This window comes from Syngnathus typhle, linkage group LG22 (assembly GCF_033458585.1).
Source record: "Syngnathus typhle isolate RoL2023-S1 ecotype Sweden linkage group LG22, RoL_Styp_1.0, whole genome shotgun sequence".
Taxonomy (NCBI): Eukaryota; Metazoa; Chordata; class Actinopteri; order Syngnathiformes; family Syngnathidae; genus Syngnathus; species Syngnathus typhle.
The window spans coordinates 726,379-744,273 of NC_083759.1; the positions used below are offsets into that span (position 1 = coordinate 726,379).

The window sequence follows — 17,895 nt, forward strand, 5'->3', positions numbered from 1 at the left end:
GCAGCACTTTGGAGTGTCATGCGCTCGATCTTATCAGGCCGGCATCACCTCCACTCCAAACAAAGTCGCGTTTAGCCGCCTGATTCTGTTTCGGGTCTTTAACTGGCAGTAGTTGATAGAGGCCTGCGTCGGGCCCGACCCGAAGCCGTCGGAACCGGGCAGACGATGAAGGCCAAGAAGAGGCTTTCAAATGTCATAGCAATTAATCCATGCAGCCATCAAACAATATTCTGGAACCAAAGTCAAGGGAGAACAGGGGGGGGGGGGGAGGTGCCGATCAATCCGCATCACTTTTCTCCTCACCGGGTTATGGGAAAATTGATTTGCCAAACAAAGCATTTTGGAAGCAGCGCGTGGACGTGTTGGGGATCCATTAGCCTCCAGTGAGCATTTTGTTTAACATTGGATTTTCATCACAGAGAAAATGCAGTGTCCTCAATACTTTGAGCCAGGGCTTTACCATTTCTGATTTCTTTGTTCTTGTTCCGAAAGTGCTGATCAACAATGGCGGGGGGTGCGCTGGGGGGCACTTTCAATTACCCAGAAAATATTAAGGGTGTCGGCACCTCAGCTGTCTGTCAACATTTGTTGTTATCAATGCATCAGCTGTCTTTGCTTTTATTGGTTGCAGTGCGCATGGTGGCGCATGGTGGCCTTAAGCTGTCTCATCAGCGCCGTGGCGCAAGCGTATCACATTGTGCCCGTCACGCTGTTTTCGAGCTTCCTCTCCTCTTCCTCTTTACTGTCATCGGTGAAATATGAAGTCATTAGGCGATATTAAAACACTGCTGACAAACTAATTAACGGGGGACATTAAACAGGGTGGCCTTGATTAATCCGCTTGAACGATTTCTTTTTTAAAGTGGCGACGCTCAAAAATGAATACATTGGTGGTCTTAAGTTAGGAAAAAAATACTCCGCTGTGTATCGGACCTCAAGGGCAAGCTAAAGTCGGTGGTCCTCTTTTTACCTTCAAATGTTCTGAAGTCTTTTTGTGGGGCTCTTGAGCACAAGTCAACTGAGCCAGCCAGCCAGCCCAACGTTCTTTCTTAGAATGTTTCTTTCATCTTGTCATGTTTTTGTAATGTTCAACAAACCAGTCAAACGCTCACAGGTACGTGGCACACATTAGAAATTCTAAATCGTTCGGTTTGTTTCATTTCTTGTTTTTGTACCTTAATACGCAATCCCTGAGTGCTTCTTAAGAAATGATCTTGTAAATGACGCCCTCGCGTGGTCATAATTCGTATGACACCTCTTGAGGACGGTGAAGCCCTCCGAAAGGAAAATGAAGCCCGAACAAGCCAGTGGAATTCAACATTTGTTCTAGCTCACGTTCTATTGCATGCGTTTGTTTATTTGTTCGTTTGTTTGTTTGTTTGTTTTTAGGTTGTGTCTTTTGCGGGTTTCTCCGCTGAATTTGCTTTAGATTTTGTCCAAATAATAAATTATTATTATTATTATTACAGTAAAGCAGTTTCACCACTGATCACACACACCTTCACACCTTAAATGCGTATGAAATTAAAAGTAAATACTCTCAAGTTACGATTACTGCCACAACGAATGGTATCGATCACCGGAAGTCGTCCCACCAAATACGTGACGTCACTTCGCGGTGGTGCTGGCGGACGCCACATTAAACAGCCACTCCAACCGACGGATGTAAAAAATATATAGCCGAGAAATAAAAGTACACATTTCTAATTCCAAGTGATAATTTAAGGCGTTATTGGTGCGGGTAAAACGTTTTTTTTTAACGGGACGTTGTCGGTTTGTATAATATGATGTAGCAGCTCTCGTTTGGCGAGAGCTAGCTAGCGAGCGAGCGTTAGCATCGTGCGTATCGAGGCCCCGGCTGAATGTGAGCACAAAGGCAGCGCCCCCACCGCACGCCTCGTTCCGGAACAATGTATCCTTCGTGGGGGAACTATGGTGCGCCCCAGTCGCAAAACTACTCAGCGCCCGGGCCGGGTAAGCTCCCGGGCGGAGGCCACGCAGGCCCGCCGACGGGTTTCGGCTCTTTACAGGCCCCGTCGAGCGGCTCCATGTTCTCGAGCCTGCAGGAGCAGCACCTCCAGCAGATGCAGCAGCTCCAGATGCTGCACCAGAAGCAACTCCAGAACGTGCTCCATCCGAATAGCGCACCACCGTCCTTTGGTGGCGGACTCTCGGGGGGGGGCTACTCGGCGCCGACCTGGCAGTCGACCGAAGCGGCTCCTTTGGACCGAAGCACCGGCATGCACTCCCACATGAAAGGAGACAACGCCGCGATACAGCCGGACCACTCGCAGCCGCCTCCAATTTCTTTATACACGCACAAGATGGAACCTAAAGCGGCTCCTCCGCCTGAGAGCCAGTCAGTTAAGGACGCCAACGCTGCTCCGGATGCAAAAGCGAAGGACCCAGTCGGTAAAGACAAGAACTCCACTTTGCAGGTAAATGTCAACAAATGCCAAGTCGCAGTATGTCATTTGGTGTACATTCAGGGAGTGTTCCTTTTCACACAGGATCAGCAGCAACTATGGTACAAGCAACATCTAGAGAATCTGCAGAAGTTAAGGCAAGAGAAAGCCAAGCCCAATCAAAATAATGCAGAGCCCCCCAGCAGCCAAGCCATGCAGCCGCCTCCTCCGTCCGAGCCTCCCAAAGGCGAGCCTCCGCCTCCCCCTCCGAAGGAGGAGCAACCGGCGCCGCCTCCGCCCCCTGAGGTGAGCTTTCCGACCGTGCTTCTGTGGGCCACAACTCGCCATGCTGAACTCCATCTTGTCATGTTTTTGTTTGTAAGCCGGACAAAAAGCAAGACCCGGAAGAGGCGGCCCGACTCCAGCAACTCCAGGCTGCGGCGGCTCAGTGGCAGCAGGTTCAGCAGCAGAGGGTCGGCTTACATTATCAGGCTCTCATGCAGCAGCATGAAAAGCTTCAGCAAATACTGGAAAAGTATCAGCCGCTTATTCAGCAACCTTCAAACCTCGAGGTGGGTGATAAAAGCCAAAGGCAAACTTTCTGTGTTATAGCTGAAAGACCATTTACCATGCAAGTCTTTTATGAAATGATTCCATTTAGCAACAATTATGTCTTCCATTGACACTTGAGATTCCAATCGGTTCAAACCGGCGTAGCGCTTGGCATGCTAATGGTAAAGCGCCTTTCCTTTTCAGTCAATGTCTCCCGAGATGCAGCTGAGGCATTACGAAATGCAAAAGCAGCAGTTCACGCCTCTTTTCCGAGATTGGGAGCTTACCTTCAAGCTGTGGTCCGAGCAGTTCCAAACGTACCCGCACAAAGACCAGCTGCATGACTATGAGAGCCAGTGGAAGCAGTGGCAGGATCAGATGAATGCCACCAACGTCCACATTCAGGAGACCATCGTTGCGCTCACTGCCATGGTGCCCTACGCCGCCATGCACTATAACAATGCAGCCATGGCGCAGTATGGCGCTTACCCGGGACAGGACATGCGAATTCCACCACCTTCCATGACTCAGCCGCCGCCATCCATGACTCAGCCGCCGCCATCGATGACTCAGCCGCCGCCATCGATGACTCAGCCGCCGCCATCGATGACTCAGCCGCCGCCGCCGATGACTCAGCCGCCGCCGCCGATGACTCAGCCGCCGCCGTCGATGACCCAGCCGCCGCCGTCGATGACTCAGCCGCCGCCGCCGATGAACCAGCCGCCCCCGCCGATGAACCAGCCGCCCCCGCCGATGAACCAGCCGCCCCCGCCCATGACCCAGCCGCCCCCGCCCATGACCCAGCCGCCCCCGCCCATGACCCAGCCGCCCCCGCCCATGACCCAGCCGCCCCCGCCCATGACCCAGCCGCCCATGACCCAGCCGCCCCCGCCGATGACCCAGCCGCCCATGACCCAGCCTCCACCACCAACGACTCAGCCACAAATAAGTCAGCCACCACCAACGCCTCCTGCGGTTGCTGCCAGTCTCACATCCCAAGCGCCACCTCCCGGTCCTCCGCCCGGCCCTCCGCCGGGTCCTCCGCCGGGGCCCCTCCCGCACACTTCAACTGCTGGACTCCCACCCAGAGGAAGCACCCCCTCTGGAATGGCAGCCAAGTGTCCTGTTAATGTTCCGCCACCCAACTACAACAACATTGGGGGCCCAAGGTCAGTACCTATAATTATTTGTAACCAAGTACAGACGGTCAAATTCCAACTTGAATTTCGATCTTTACGCTATTGTTTTATCGTTTCAACATTTTCAGCGGATTCAACCAGCCAACGACGTTTGACGGACCTCTAAGATTTGGTCAGCGTTTTGATCGTCCCCCTCCGTTTCAGCCACCTCAACAGCGCTTTGACGGTCCTCCTCGGTTTAACCAACCCAGGATGGGCTTTAATGGGCCTTCTGGGTTTGATCAGCCCCGCCAGAGCTTTGACGCTTCGCCTGGTTTTCAGCAACCCGCTTCACGTTTTGACGGGCCTCCCAGGTTTGACCAGCCCAAGCAGCGCTTTGACTCTCCTTCCAGATTTGACCAGCCGCCCCCCTTCGCCAAGCGCTCTCGATTTGACCAACCCCCTAGACAGGCTTGCCCGCAGCCTGCCGTCAAAGGCCCAGCAGTTCCGCCACCAAAAAAGGAAGAACCCCCGTCTCAGGCCCAACAGGGCCCCACGCAACCTGTCAGCGAGGACTCTTCCTTAAAAGCAGTTGCATTGCCTCCAACTGACGAGCAAAACCACACAAAGAATTTTAGTAATGGCCCCACGGACAAAGACACCATCGATGACCTGGTGGAAAGTGGCGGATTTTTTCTTCCTAGCGAACCAATACCTCAGAACAAAAATGCACGCGCTGAGGAAGATGATTCTATGGACATTTGCAACTCCCCCAAACAAGTTGAAAGCGATTTAAGCCAGGCTGCTGCTGCTCCTGCTGCTGCTCCTGCTGCTCCTGCTCCTGCTCCTGCTCCTCCTCCTCCTCCTGTGAAATCACAGCAAGTCAATTCACCAAATAACCTTCAATCGAACGGCCCGTCAAACAGCAGCGCTCCCGCCTCCCAAAAACAAGAGGAGGAGCAAGCGCCTACAGAAGCGCAATTAAGACCGGAACCTGGAGGTCCTTTCCCAAATAGAGGACGAGGTCAGCCCATGCAAGGCAGAGGACGAGGGCAGAGGGGACACAGAGACTTCAGGGGGCAAAACACAGGAGCCCCTGTAGGGGAGTCTGACAAAATGCCTCATGAATTTATGCCTCCTGAGGGAGAATGTTATCAGGCGCAAGAGGACTGTCACTGGCAGGATCCACCATACGAGGAGTTTGGCGAGGCTGAGGAACCAGCTGAAGAAATCTGGATGCCAGAGGAGCATCACTTTGGCGCAGAGGAAGAGTATTACGAAGAACCCATGCAAGGACCTCTCAGAGGTAGAGGTGGGCCAATGATGAGAGGACATTTTCCCATGGCCCGAGGAGGACCACCAATGGGTAGAGGAGGGCCACCCATGATGGGTCGAGGCGGACCCATGATGGGTCGAGGCGGACCCCCGATGGGCCGAGGCGGACCCCCGATGGGCCGAGGGGGCCCGCCCATGGGTCGAGGGGGGCCGCCCATGGGTCGAGGAGGCCCGCCCATGGGCAGAGGTGGGCCGCCTATGGGTATGACAGGACCGGACATTGCTACAGGTCCACCCATGGGCAGAGGCGGGCCTATGGGCAGAGGTGGTCCGCCCATGGGCAGAGGAGGTCCACCCATGGGGAGAGGAGGTCCGCCCCTGGGAAGGGGCTGTCCGCCCATGGGAATGGGAGGTCCGCACATGAGTAGAGGAGGTCCACCCATGGGAAGGGGTGGTCCGCACATGGGGATGGGAGGTCCACACATGGGGAGGGGGGAACCTATGGACAGTCAATGGGACGAAACAGGGCCAGCTGAGTACCATGAAGAAGAGGAACCTTGTTGGGGGGATGGGGGCCCTCCAATGAGAGGGATGAGACCTCCATTTCCGCCGAACCGCGGTCGTCCACCCCGCGGCCATCCTGGATTCATGCGGGGTCGGGGACTCCCGCCGCACCTAGCGCACGGGCCAGTCGAGGAAGAGTCGTTTGGCTACGGTAGGGAGTCTACCGATATGGGCATGGAGCAACCGGGTCCTTACATGGGCCACGGGGATGGTCCTCATAACTTAATGCACGCCGGTGCAAGACGAGGCAGGTGGGCACCTCCTCACAAAGTCATGGAGCCTGATGAGGAGCCGTTTTATCAGGAAGAGATGGAGCCCGATCAAGACTGGCGGCCACCCTACGGGAGGTGTCCTCCAATGCCGCACGAGCTCCTCGAAAGAGGTGGCGAAATGAGGAGACGACCTATGGGTCGTGGGATGGCCAGAGGCGCGATGAGGCCCGGTATGCCGCACGAAGAGGGGGAGGAATACGCTTTTGCTTTCGTCGATGACTACGGCCGCCAAGAAGAAGACCGTCACCGGAGGCCGCCTCACTCCGACGACCCTCGAAACGAAGGCCGGTTCTTCAACCCTGAATGGGACAGAGAGCATTCGCCGCGAGACCGAGAGCATCCACCTCCACCCCCGGAGCACTACCGGGACGAGCGCTGGCTTGAGGACAGAGAGCGAGGCCCCCCGCATCGTCCCTTTGAAGAGTACGACCATAGAAGAGGCGAGATCAGAGTTCACGATTACGCAGAGGAGCCGCCGTCCCGACCGGAAGATCTGCCACGTCCTTCCGAATGGGATCGGCCTTCTAGATTCGAGCCGCCGGCAGAAAGAGCTTTCCCCGTCTATCGTGACGGCAGAGACGAAGCTCCTCTGGAAAGAGCCCCGCTTCCAAATGAACCTGGCGGAAACCCGCCAGAGTCTTCTGGCGACATGCACGGAGGGAATCTGCTGGCTCTTTCCCAGCGGCAGCATGAAATCATCTTAAAGGCCGCCCAGGAATTGAAACGCCTTCGGTAGGTTGCGTCCGACTGAGCTCCAGCGCCGTGACGGTCAGTATTGTTCCTCAGCCCGTCTTGCCTTTGGTAATCAGGGAGCAGCAGGAGGTGAAAAGCGATCCTACTTCTCAGCACACGCTTGTTGACACCTTACCTGACCTTCCCGCCGGGATTCTGGGTTTGGAGATCCCGACCGATGTCCGAAATGCGCTAAAGGTGAACATTGGACGACCGAAGCCATCTCTGGTGTTTGGACCGCACTCCGATTGTTGTCCTTTGCAGGGCATGAGCTCATCTGCCCCGACGGCCGTATCGCAGCCTTGGGATCCCAATCCCGCCGCGTCTGTGCCCACGCTGATTCCAAAGACTGTGGATTACGCCCACGGACACGGTATATCTAGAAAAACCATCCGTCTTTATTTCACAACAGCCGCAATACGTGAAACATGTTTCAGAACCCGGTACCACTGTGGAGAGGATCGCTTATGGTGAGAGGATCGTGTTGAGGCCCGACCCGGATCGCTGCTATGAAAAAGGTGGGTGTCGCCTTTGATTGATTTTTTTTGGGTTTTTTTTACATTTGGACTTTCCCCCCCCCCATTGTGCTCCCAGAACCTCTCCGAGATCCTTACAGCAGGGACCCCTATTACGACAGACGACCGGACCCTTACATGGAGCGCCTGGAGTTCAGTCGAGAAAGAGAATTCTACAGAGAAGCCCCTCGGCAAGAATATGAACGGGAACGATTCGGGCGGGAACGATACCCTCCGAGAGATCGAGACGATAGGTAGCGCCTCCTCGGCTTCTGCCGCCGCGTCCGCGTAGTGGTATCGTTTTTTTTTTTTTTTTTTAATTCAAGCTCGCTTTTGAGGGTTGACGAAAGGTATCGCAGCACGGCTACGTATCGCTTTGACCAAAAGCCATCGGATCGGAACTCACCTGCCTTTTCCGTCCACGCAGGCCCCCTCATCGTCCGGGCTACCGGGAACGAGACCTGGACTTTCGAGAGAGGGACCGGAGCGGCAGCCGCGATCGGGAGGACCCTTTCGGGAGGCCGGCCTACGAAAGGCCGCCACCCTTTGAGCGCACCGGACACGAGCGCGGCGGCGGCGGAGGGCCCGAGCGCTACGGACATACCTCCTCTCCCTTTGGTAAAGCAATTTTAATCTTGTCCCTGTTCGGGAGAGCTGGAAATTGTCAAAAGTGTTGTCCGTTAGACCGAAGAAGCTACCCTGAGGAGCGAGGCCCCCCCCCGGCAACGCCGCAGCCAGCGCCCCCTGTGGAGAAGAAGCCCGAGATCAAGAACGTGGACGATATTCTCAAGCCCCCCGGAAGGCTGACGCGGCCCGAGAGGGTATGTGATGGCGCCGCCGCCGCGTGCTTTCTTTTTCATGCTCATTGCGAAGCCGCTGTCGTGACAGATTGTCGTCATCATGAGAGGACTCCCGGGCAGCGGAAAGAGCCACGTCGCAAAGCTCATACGGGTCAGGAGTGGCACGCTCCTTTTCTATTTGAAATTCCATTTTGGTGTTTACGGGCCACTTTCTGATCGTCGGTTCTGCCTTCAGGATAAGGAGGTGGACTGTGGCGGCGCCCCACCAAGAGTTTTGGTTTTGGACGACTACTTCATGACAGAGGTTGAGAAGACCGAGAAAGACCCAGACACGGGCAAAAGGGTCAAAAGGAAGGTGAGGACTCGGAAAAAAGTGCATTTCACTCCCGGGTTGAGTCAATCGTACAAATATGATACAACCTCCATTGGCCCAAAGATGGCGGTAAAGCACTCCTTTTGCCTAAATGAAGAATTCAACAATTTGTATTGTCTTGCGTCACACGACGCTCAGCTTTTGAATTTGATTGCTCGGCATCGTAATTGATCAAAATGGCAAAGCCTTCGACAACAGCCTTTGCCTCCCCCTCCAGGTCCTCGAGTACGAGTACGAGCCGGAGATGGAGGACACCTACCGCGGCAGCATGCTCAAGACCTTCAAGAAGACCCTGGATGATGGCTTTTTCCCTTTCATCATCTTGGACACCATCAATAACCGGGTCGGGCATTTTGATCAGTTCTGGAGCGCTGCCAAAACCAAAGGCTTCGAGGTACGTTGTTTTCTTAGAGCCGCAAGAACAAGTCGGTCCTCTCCCTTCGCTCACGTCGAGAACGCTCGTGTTCCGTCAAGGTCTACATCGCCGAAATCAGCGCCGACGCCCACACTTGCGCAAAGAGAAACAGCCACGCGCGCACGCTGAAGGATATCCTCAAGGTCGGTGGGAAATGGCAAATGGGCCCAGCACAGTTGCTTGACGCCTCGTGTCACCCCTCACGCAGATGTCCAACACCTGGGAGTCCACCCCTCGTCATATGGTGCGTTTGGACGTGCGAGCCCTGCTGCAGGACGCCGCCATCGAGGAGGTGAGCTCTTCCACGCTCCGCTCTCTCGCTTGCCGCGCTTCAACTCAAAACGGGTCGCCCCGCCAGGTGGAAATGGAGGACTTCCATCCCGAGGAGGAGCCCAAGGAAGCCAAGAGAGAGGAGGAGGAAGACGGGGATCGGGTAGGACATGAAGCACTCTCGCATTGGCACCGTCCATACATATCAAAGTCAAAGTCTGCTTCATTGTCAATCCCTTCATATGTCAAGACACACAAAGAAACGGAAATTCCGTTACATATGCGCACAAACTAAGTTGTTTAGAACATTGAAAAGCTTCAAAGCATCAGACCGATTCAATAGAACCCAATGTAAAGGTTGCGTAACCAATCATTACGACGGCCTCTTTCGTTAGTTTTAAAAAGTCAAAAGCAATTTCACTGGTGTAATCAATTGCGCTAAATGTGTATTAAGGGTCAATTAAAGGCAGGAACTTTAAAAGCGCGTCACAGAAAGATGAAATCAACTTTGGATCACTTGAATCGAAACACTGACATTTTATTTGTATTTCGACTGCCCATTTTCTTGTCACACAGTCGTAGATCTTTGCTTCAAGTTATTGGACAGCCGAGTAACTAGTTAGTAGTCCTGCCAAATAGTAAAATAATCATTAAAAAATACATCGGAGACAAAAAAAAAAAGAAATTCTGTACCTATGATACTGTAACTTTCTCTAAACAAACAAGCTGATTATGAGCAAACATATGAATGTTATTTTTCGTCAGAAATGAAACGAGATGAGCGGGACGGACGGGTTAAGACCTCAGCCGAGGCGCAGCAATTGTACTTGTCGCCCATTGTAACTTTTCATACGTAGCAGCCTTGCACATGCATATTGCCCACTTTGCATTTTTTCATCCATCTGGAAAGATGGCTCCTCTTTGGGGCCTCCTTGTGTTGCGTAACCTCTGTTTACATTCTCTCCTTGACCTAATTGAGCAATGAACACAAAAGATGAGACAATGATGTCCAATGTGAAAATGATCTTGAATACTTTTCTACCCTCCACGCGCTAGCGCTAGCAAGATTTGACTATAGCCGCACTCGGTGGGATGTTTTTTGTTTAAAATATTCAATCAATTTTCAAAAATGGTGGTCAATTTATCTGACGAGACGCTGCGAATGGCGTCTTTGAACGGTGCTTTTCGAAGTGCAGCCATAAAACAGCGCCATTGCATGTCGTTAACGCTTTATTGAAAATGTTCAGTGCTGTGTGCAAATGATCGTTTGAAAAATATTTTACTGTCACCTTATGCAAACAGAAACTGTTGTTGATGTTGTTTTTGTTGTTTTCTCAAAACTGCAAAGTCTGCTTTTAAAATTGATAATTTCTTTTAATATATATACTTTAAAAACTCATTTTGTTGGTGACGCGCGTCCGAATGTCCGTGGAGCATAAATGTCGGCCACTCAAAATGCGCTTGGAAAAGTTGTTCGCTCAAAAATGTTTAAATGTTGGTTTACTTATATTTATATATACAGTTTTACATACATGTTCATGTATTGGCCTACTCTGTGCCACTCTATTTTCAAAACCTATTTGTAGGCTTTAAAAGGTGAACAAATGCCATCACAAGGTGTGTGACTTGGTTCAAAAACTACTCCTGGCAGTTATACAAAGTTAAAGGGGAATTTTATTTGGGGCATTTTGTGTCTGTCTTGAAAGGAGTGAGGCAAAATTGCCCCTTTGAAATGTTTGTCCACCAATGTTGCCGATGTGGCCCTCGAGGTCAGCCGGCTGCACCAGAACACCCAAAACTCATAACTTGCACAAATGTCAACAATGTCCAGCACATGCCTCATAATGTGTTTTATTATATTCCGTTCATGAGCAAGAAATATTTTGAAAGTACACAAAAGACAAGTCCCATGCAGTCTTTGACGTTAGCATGGACTTGCACACTCGTGTCAGCAAATTATTATTTGATCTGAGTTGCTATTGTTTTCGTAGCATCTGCTAGTTAGCAGTCCTTCCGCTTGACCTCATCAACGAGTGCGGTCTTTTCTTTTGCAGCGGCTAACCCTTTTCTTTCTCTCTCCTGTCTGCCTCGTTTTGCCTTGCCGAGATGTTTTAACTTCTGCAGTGTCTCTTTACGCAATCCAGGGCTACATTCCAAAAAGCAAATGGGAGATGGACACGTCGGAAGCCAAACTCGGTGAGTTCACTTCACGCGTGTGATGCGGTCTTGAAAAAAGAAAAAAAGAAAAAAGCAATGGCCAACTTGGCCTTTGCTGTTCCCGTAAGCGATTCTTGGCCAGTGGCTCGCCAACGTTTAGCATGTCTGAAAAGACTCGAGCAGCCTTTGGCGCCAACTCGGAGAGCGAAACGAAAAGTGCTAACAACAGATTGAGGATTTGAGGGAAATCCGCTAAGCGACTCAAACGAGCGTTGACATTTTCATCGGCGGTGTCGTTACGTCGAAGCAGCAGCTACGAGCGTCGGAAGCTCGCCGAGCCATTTTGCGCTTCACCAATAGAATAGAATAGATCGTTACTGCCATTGTCACACATGTACAACGTGCGAATGCCCGGCCGGCCCGGTTCTTGTCGGCCGTGACCTGAACAGCAACGGTGCGTTTCTTCAGACAAGCTGGACGGTTTGGGGATCGGCAGCAAGAGAAAGCGTGACGCCGCTCACACGGCAGGCATGGAGGACTACCTTCAGCTGCCCGATGACTACGCCACCCGCAAGTCTCAGCCCGGGAAGAAAAGGGTAAATGGGCCCCCGTTACTAGCTTTTAATACGGACGCTGGCCGAGCTCCAGTCATGCATCGGTTCAAAAGTTGCAAGGCACCACTTGACGTTTTTGTTCACTTGATTGCGATGTCACGCTAAATGTTCTTGTCTTCTTTTTTTGAAGGTGCGGTGGGCCGATCTGGAAGAGCAAAAAGACGCCGACCGCAAGCGTGCCATCGGCTTTGTGGTGGGCCAAACGGACTGGGAAAAAATGACAGACGATAGCGGGCGCCTTGCCCAGAAAGCGCTCAACCGTACAAAATATTTCTGAAGCATCCCCACCGTGGCTCTTTTGTTTGTCGGACTCGAAGGTACGTACGGCTTTCTTCTACCTAACCTTGCGTACGGTCGTCATGTATTTCAGCCTTTCTGAACAATCGTGAAAATGAGTACAAAGGAGGCTGCGATTGGCGCTAAGATGGAGAGGATCGTAAAACCTCGACGCCATCCACGTCAGTCACTCGTGATTTCATTTTCAAAACGAATCCCACCAATAATCGATTCATCGCACTTGAGCGTCACAAAGACTCGGACTGTTCCAAATCTCCAACCGGCTTGTTTTGTTTTGCAGATGTCGGGACGCTAACACAGGAGACTCTTCAATCAATTCTTTTGTTCTCCTTGACCAGGATGGCTTTTGTTTTAGGTTGATTTTTAGGTCCGCATTCCGCTAGTTGTGTATTCAGACAGGCCTTTTTGATGTTTTATATCTGTAACCGTTTGTTTGTTTGTTTCTCGGACCATGTACGGAAACAATAAAATTTCACACACTTGGCCAATTTGCAGTCACATCCGTTTTTGTTTTTAAATTCAGTTTATGGACCGCCGACCTCCACCGCTTCCTGAAAAGGTCCATTTTTACTCTCCTGCATTAATGGCGTGTGGTGCTTTATCGATCCTCTTGTTGCAAATGTCTGCTTCCTTTTCCTTAGGTCTAATTCCCTCCATGATGCCGCTGCCTTGAATGTGTTGAGCGTGTTATTGTAGGGCACGCTCGCTCGCCATCACGCTTGAACACTGAGCCGGGAAGCAGGAGTCTCCCCTCCGTCACCAAGACTCCCTTTTTTTATGCCCCCAAAAGCCAGAGGAACAAACTTGTCGGAATCTTCCGTTTTGTCATTGGATTGTGGTGAAGCGTCTGTCGAGACTTGAAGCAACTTGGATTCACCGTGGTGAGTATGGAGGAGAGAATGCTGATGTTCTTGTTTGATTGCGAGCCCGCCCTTCCCGTCCGTCCATTTCCGCCGCCACTTTGCCTTTTCACCTGCCGAGGTCTTTTTCGTTTCTTTGCCTTTACCTCCAGATGGGCGAGCTGTTTTTAACGGGACAGAACGCTGGCAGGCATTCAAAGGCTTTATAAGACCTCGATAGTTGCCATACTTTGTACAATGACTTTGAAAAAAGGTTGAGAATGTCGGATCGAGGCAAGTACGAGCAGGGACGGACGGAAGCCCAACCTAATTGTCACTTTCTTCAATTGTCATTAAATAGTCAACAAGCGCAGAGTTGTGGTTTAGTTTGGTTGAGACGAGTCACTATCTCGGAAAGGAGTTCAAAAAAATCCAATGCCGCAAACATGCTCATTTTGTTCATTTATCCAGGCAAGGCAATCAAAAGGTTCTCTTTTGCAAAACGGACCGCCATGTTGGAGAATGAATAATATCTCCCAAGCCAGAATGGGGTTTAATATCAGGAATTCTAATGACTTCCAATGTTGATGAGCATGACATTGAGATGACTGTTTTCTTGCCAGTCTACTGCAAAATGTGTTTCTCTTAGATTCCCCCATGAAGGGCGACTCTCACCCAGGTTAGTAAAACGCTCCCATTTCAAGTGTCCAATCTTTTCTTGCAACTGCTGTGTATGTCAATCTACTGACTACAGTATTTATTTAGATATTGCAAAAAGAAACGATGCATCTGTCTGTGCGTATCCCGGAGTGGACATTTTACTCTCGCAAGTGTGTGATTTGACATCGATGTCACATGGATTTGGTAAAAACATTGACCCTCCCAAATCATGTTGATTTAATATGCTTGAAACATTACAAATGTATCTGAATGTATTTGTCATTATTACAAAAAACATGTCAACCTTAAAGGGGAAAAATAAATCGGTGCAATATGTTCTGTGCAGCCCAACTAGTGGAAAGAGTGTTCTGGAAGATGAATTTAACAAGAAAAAATGGTCTCCGCGGGGCGGCAGCCATTTTGCCCCTGGCCGTGGACTGAAAATGACATTGCAGTTGCCAACCAATCACGGCTCACCGGTTTTGCGAAGCCGAGTCGCGATTGGTTGTCGAGACCCGGCATCTCTGATGTCATTTTTAGTCGACAGCAGGTGGCGAAAAAGTGACATGGGGACGGACCCATACCGTTTGGGTGTCATATTCGCTCGAGTAAGCCCACGTCGCCGTTGTGGCAAAGCAGACGTCAGCCCTAAGTCTTGAACAGGGCCGGGACGTCGGCGTCCAGTTTACAGATGACCTTGTAGATGGCCTTCTTCCAGGACGGTTCTCGGTCCTTTCCCGCGGAAATGGCAGTGTAGAATTGCCGCAGTGTAATCTCTGCCACCTGGAGGAAGCCATTGGGGACCTGCTTTGAAAGGCAGTAGCATAGACATCTCTGACATTTTTCATATTCCAAAGCAGCCGTTGTAAATCAAGGTAAGTGGCCTCAAAGCAAATGACTAGCTGAGGAACTGCACTTGGAATAATATTGTTTGTCGTTTCACAAGACTGAACTTTTCTTGTTTGCCAAAAGAATTTGCCTCGGAAACTGCCATTTGAACACAAACGGTGCAGCGACACATGTAGACAGCAAAATGGGGGGGGGGGGGGCATTTCAACACGGAAAGCCTCGAGCTCACCTGGAAGTCGCCGCCTTTGTTGTAGTGCACGTTGAGGGCTCTGAAAAGTTGCGACTCTCTGCCCACAGACAGCGCCACCGCGTCGGCCGGCCCCTCCGCCACGGCGCGCCGCGCAAACTTCTCCATCTGGATGTAGTAGAACTCGCGGAAGTTACTGAACCACTTGATGAGCTGGGAGCCGATGCAGCGTGTGAACTACGAGCAGAAGGTGGGTGGGTAAGTGAGATGGTCAAACGCTTTTGCTGTGAAATGAGAAGAGCAGCGCCGCGGCGGCGGCAGCGTTCACTGTCACCTGCACATCGTGGAAACACATCTTCAGCACCGGCGAGCTGGGATAGCGCGCGTAGAAGAACATCAGCTTGGCTTTTTTCAGATGCCGCGTGGTCAAACCCTCCTAAGTGGCCCACAGGTAAGGACCACACTGGTTTGGACTTTTTGTGTGTGTGCTAATGTGCTCATTTCCGCTGGCATTTTGTGTCATGTTGGCATTAGGCTAGTGGACCTTTGACTATGCGGCTTGCTTCAACATTTTGGGCTATACTAATTGTCATTGAATGTCCCAGTTTTAAATGAAAGTGGCAGTGCTTGAAGCAAGCACGCTTGACCTCTTTTTTGAAGAAGTCTTTGTTTTCCCAAAAGTGCTTCGTTATAAATGACAGATAGGTGGTGTACTTTTAAAAGTGGGACTTCAAAATTGTTGGCAATGCACCCAAGTTCTGTCCCACTTCTCTTCACCAGGTGAGCCAAAGGCCCCACCTATGGAAGGATACGTTGAGGCTGTAACGATGATTCTTGAGAAGGCCGCTTGACTCCATCTTGACGCGCGGGAAGCAAACACTCGGCACCTCAGTCGATCCGGACTCCGCCCCGGATCGGACTTTGAGCGACTTTGACGCTTCCTCTCGAGGTCCTCGTACCACCAGAGACAGCGCCTCGGTTTGAACGTCGAGCACCCGGCGCGGAGCCCTCGAAGACCCGTCGGCCACCCGTATGAGCGGCATGCTTTTGAAAAGCGAGTCGACGCTGTGACTCACGGCTCTGGAGAGTTGGTACTTGAAAACGTCGGCCATTGCTTTTTCCGGCTCGAGTGAAAAGTTGCCTGACTTTGTGCCACTTGTGGAGTCGCCACCCCTTAAGTTTGCACGGGGAGAGCCGTTCCACGCTGGCCGCGGCTCTTCCGGAAGAGTTGACCACAGAGCCGGCTTCCGGCTTCCCTCCGCTCTCTGGACCGGGTCTTGTTTCTTCTCGCTAACAGGCGAACAGTTCAGGATATCTTCCACCCGGGCTCGCTTGGCTGGACGGCCGCTCCGTTTGGCGGCGGGAGATGCGTAGCAGAGACGTGGCGTCCCGCTCGTCTCGTCGAAGGGGTCTTGAGATTTTGCCCGAGTGGGACGGAGCTCAAGAGGAGCCAGTTGGTCCAGCCAAAAGATGTCGTCGCTCCACATGCTCACATTCATGCTGGATTCGGATCAGTCAAGCGCTGCTAAATGCAAAAGAAAGCGCCATCTAAGTGATGCGGGGCACAATTGCCTCATGATGAAATAAAAAAAAAAAAAGCGAGTCCTACCTGATGTCCGCCTGTCTGTTGTCTTCAGGGAGACGTCTTGGGAGGATGGCTGGCGGACCGGAGCTGTGGCTCGACTCGCCGCGCGCGAGGCCCTTTAAAAATCAAGGGGCGCGGCCAAGCGACAGGTTGGACCGGCCCCCTTTTTCCCCTCTGTCCAATTCATCATCCAGCGCCTGCAGTATTCTGGCTCCAAGTGACTCCTTGGAGGTACGGCTCACATTTGGATTGGTTTTGTCTTCACGAATTTGACACTTTGCGCCGTTCTGTCTTGTCTTTCCGCTTGCTGCCTTTGTATTTGGACTGGGACGCTGATGAATCAACAAGTGGCACCGCTCCAGAGCAAGTAAGTGCCACTTTGCCACATGCTCATGTCTGACTTGCCTTCAAGTGCTCAATTTGCTCCTACAAAGCCACTTTGCTCATCTTCCATCATATTTTTTGCAATCTTTTCCTGATTCCATTTTGTCCTATTCGGCACGCCGGCGCCCTCTATTGGCCAGACGCACCCAACCGCTTCTCTGAGCTTTGTCGTCCCATTTGCACGGGTGGCCGTAACGAAGTCTCTCGCGGGCCACGTGCGGCCCGGCGACCCCGACTTGTCTGGCCCTCTTCCTGTCACGGCACATTTCATCTCCTGCCAAATAGTCCGCGGCGCAAACGTATCCCGAGTCTTCAAAGCGGTGATTAGGCGCCTCGCTCTTGAGAATGCCCAAATAATGAGATGTTTTTTCGCCCAAGTCTTGAGGGTCGCTTGCTCCTTTCTGCCGGCGTACAAACGCGGCCTTGGAGTGCCTGCAGCTGCGAGTGAGCGAGCGAGCAAGACCCCCCCCCCCCCCCCTCTATTTTCTGTTTACTTTAATAATCGCGGGGATGCGTTTGTGGGGGTGACACGGAGGCCCTTACGAACGTCTTTGTTTCTCTGCCAGCACCTACACAAATGTCCGACGGTAGCAAAGAACACCGAATTCATTAAGGCGGAAACAAAACGAGGCGGACTATGCGATTAGCATGAGAATATGGCGGCCCCAATGCAGGAAACAATGGCCCAAGGCTTCCTTTGAATGCCGTTATTTACTTCCAGTAGCCCTCAAGATTCCATTAGCGTCGTGCAGACCATGTTAATTGGCCTCGTGCGCCAGTGGGAGCATAGAAATGGGAAGGGATCTCGGCCGCCTTTTTTCTTCCTCCTTGGAAATGTGGCCGGCCAAATCTGTGAATTTGTCTTTGTGACGATTCACATGAAAGGAAACTGTTTGTTTTCATCAAGCCACATCACAGGCGTCATTTACCTTCATTATTCCCCCCCCCCCCCTGTCTGATTATGAAATAAGACAATTGCGTCAATGTTAGTCCAAGCGAGGACAATTAGCAGAGCCTCAAATAAAAGTGGCC

The 17,895-nt window shown here is 51.7% G+C and overlaps 2 protein-coding genes across 3 annotated transcripts; one reads left to right on the forward strand and one right to left on the reverse strand.

Moving 5' to 3' along the window:
• Positions 1 to 1,612: 1,612 nt before the first annotated feature.
• On the forward strand, positions 1,613 to 12,847 carry ylpm1 (YLP motif containing 1). 2 transcript variants are annotated; one of them, XM_061271032.1, is made up of 21 exons: positions 1,613 to 2,438; positions 2,511 to 2,711; positions 2,789 to 2,977; positions 3,162 to 4,126; positions 4,225 to 6,918; positions 6,996 to 7,116; positions 7,183 to 7,291; positions 7,356 to 7,436; positions 7,513 to 7,687; positions 7,861 to 8,051; positions 8,118 to 8,254; positions 8,322 to 8,384; positions 8,469 to 8,588; positions 8,824 to 9,000; positions 9,081 to 9,164; positions 9,230 to 9,313; positions 9,380 to 9,454; positions 11,436 to 11,487; positions 11,917 to 12,044; positions 12,193 to 12,379; positions 12,640 to 12,847. In XM_061271032.1, exons 1-20 carry the CDS (start codon positions 1,911 to 1,913, stop codon positions 12,337 to 12,339), a joined length of 6,321 nt encoding a protein of 2,106 aa, XP_061127016.1. In that variant the 5' UTR covers positions 1,613 to 1,910; the 3' UTR covers positions 12,340 to 12,379; positions 12,640 to 12,847. The 2 variants fall into 2 exon arrangements, with proteins under 2 accessions (XP_061127016.1, XP_061127015.1); XM_061271031.1 differs by having other exon boundaries at positions 6,996 to 7,291.
• A 1,200-nt stretch (positions 12,848 to 14,047) lies between these two features.
• On the reverse strand, positions 14,048 to 16,885 carry LOC133146882 (uncharacterized). The gene is made up of 6 exons (XM_061270958.1): positions 16,504 to 16,885; positions 15,672 to 16,419; positions 15,446 to 15,476; positions 15,229 to 15,330; positions 14,937 to 15,131; positions 14,048 to 14,662 (listed from the first exon to the last, which is right to left on the reverse strand). The coding sequence occupies exons 2-6, from the start codon at positions 16,391 to 16,393 to the stop codon at positions 14,507 to 14,509; spliced, it is 1,206 nt and encodes a 401-aa protein (XP_061126942.1). The 5' UTR covers positions 16,394 to 16,419; positions 16,504 to 16,885; the 3' UTR covers positions 14,048 to 14,506.
• Positions 16,886 to 17,895: the final 1,010 nt, after the last annotated feature.

Bases quoted from the DNA above. Each gene is read 5' to 3' on its own strand.
- LOC133146882 (XM_061270958.1), bottom strand. From the start codon at position 16,393: ATGAATGTGAGCATGTGGAGCGACGACATCTTTTGGCTGGACCAACTG. The intron at 15,132-15,228 runs GTGACAGTGAAC...TTCTGCTCGTAG, and splicing joins TGTGTTTCCACGATGTGCAG to TTCACACGCTGCATCGGCTC. The intron at 14,663-14,936 runs GTGAGCTCGAGG...CTTTCAAAGCAG, and splicing joins ACAAAGGCGGCGACTTCCAG to GTCCCCAATGGCTTCCTCCA.
- ylpm1 (XM_061271031.1), top strand. From the start codon at position 1,911: ATGTATCCTTCGTGGGGGAACTATGGTGCGCCCCAGTCGCAAAACTAC. The intron at 9,001-9,080 runs GTACGTTGTTTT...TGTTCCGTCAAG, and splicing joins CCAAAACCAAAGGCTTCGAG to GTCTACATCGCCGAAATCAG. The intron at 9,165-9,229 runs GTCGGTGGGAAA...CCCCTCACGCAG, and splicing joins CGCTGAAGGATATCCTCAAG to ATGTCCAACACCTGGGAGTC.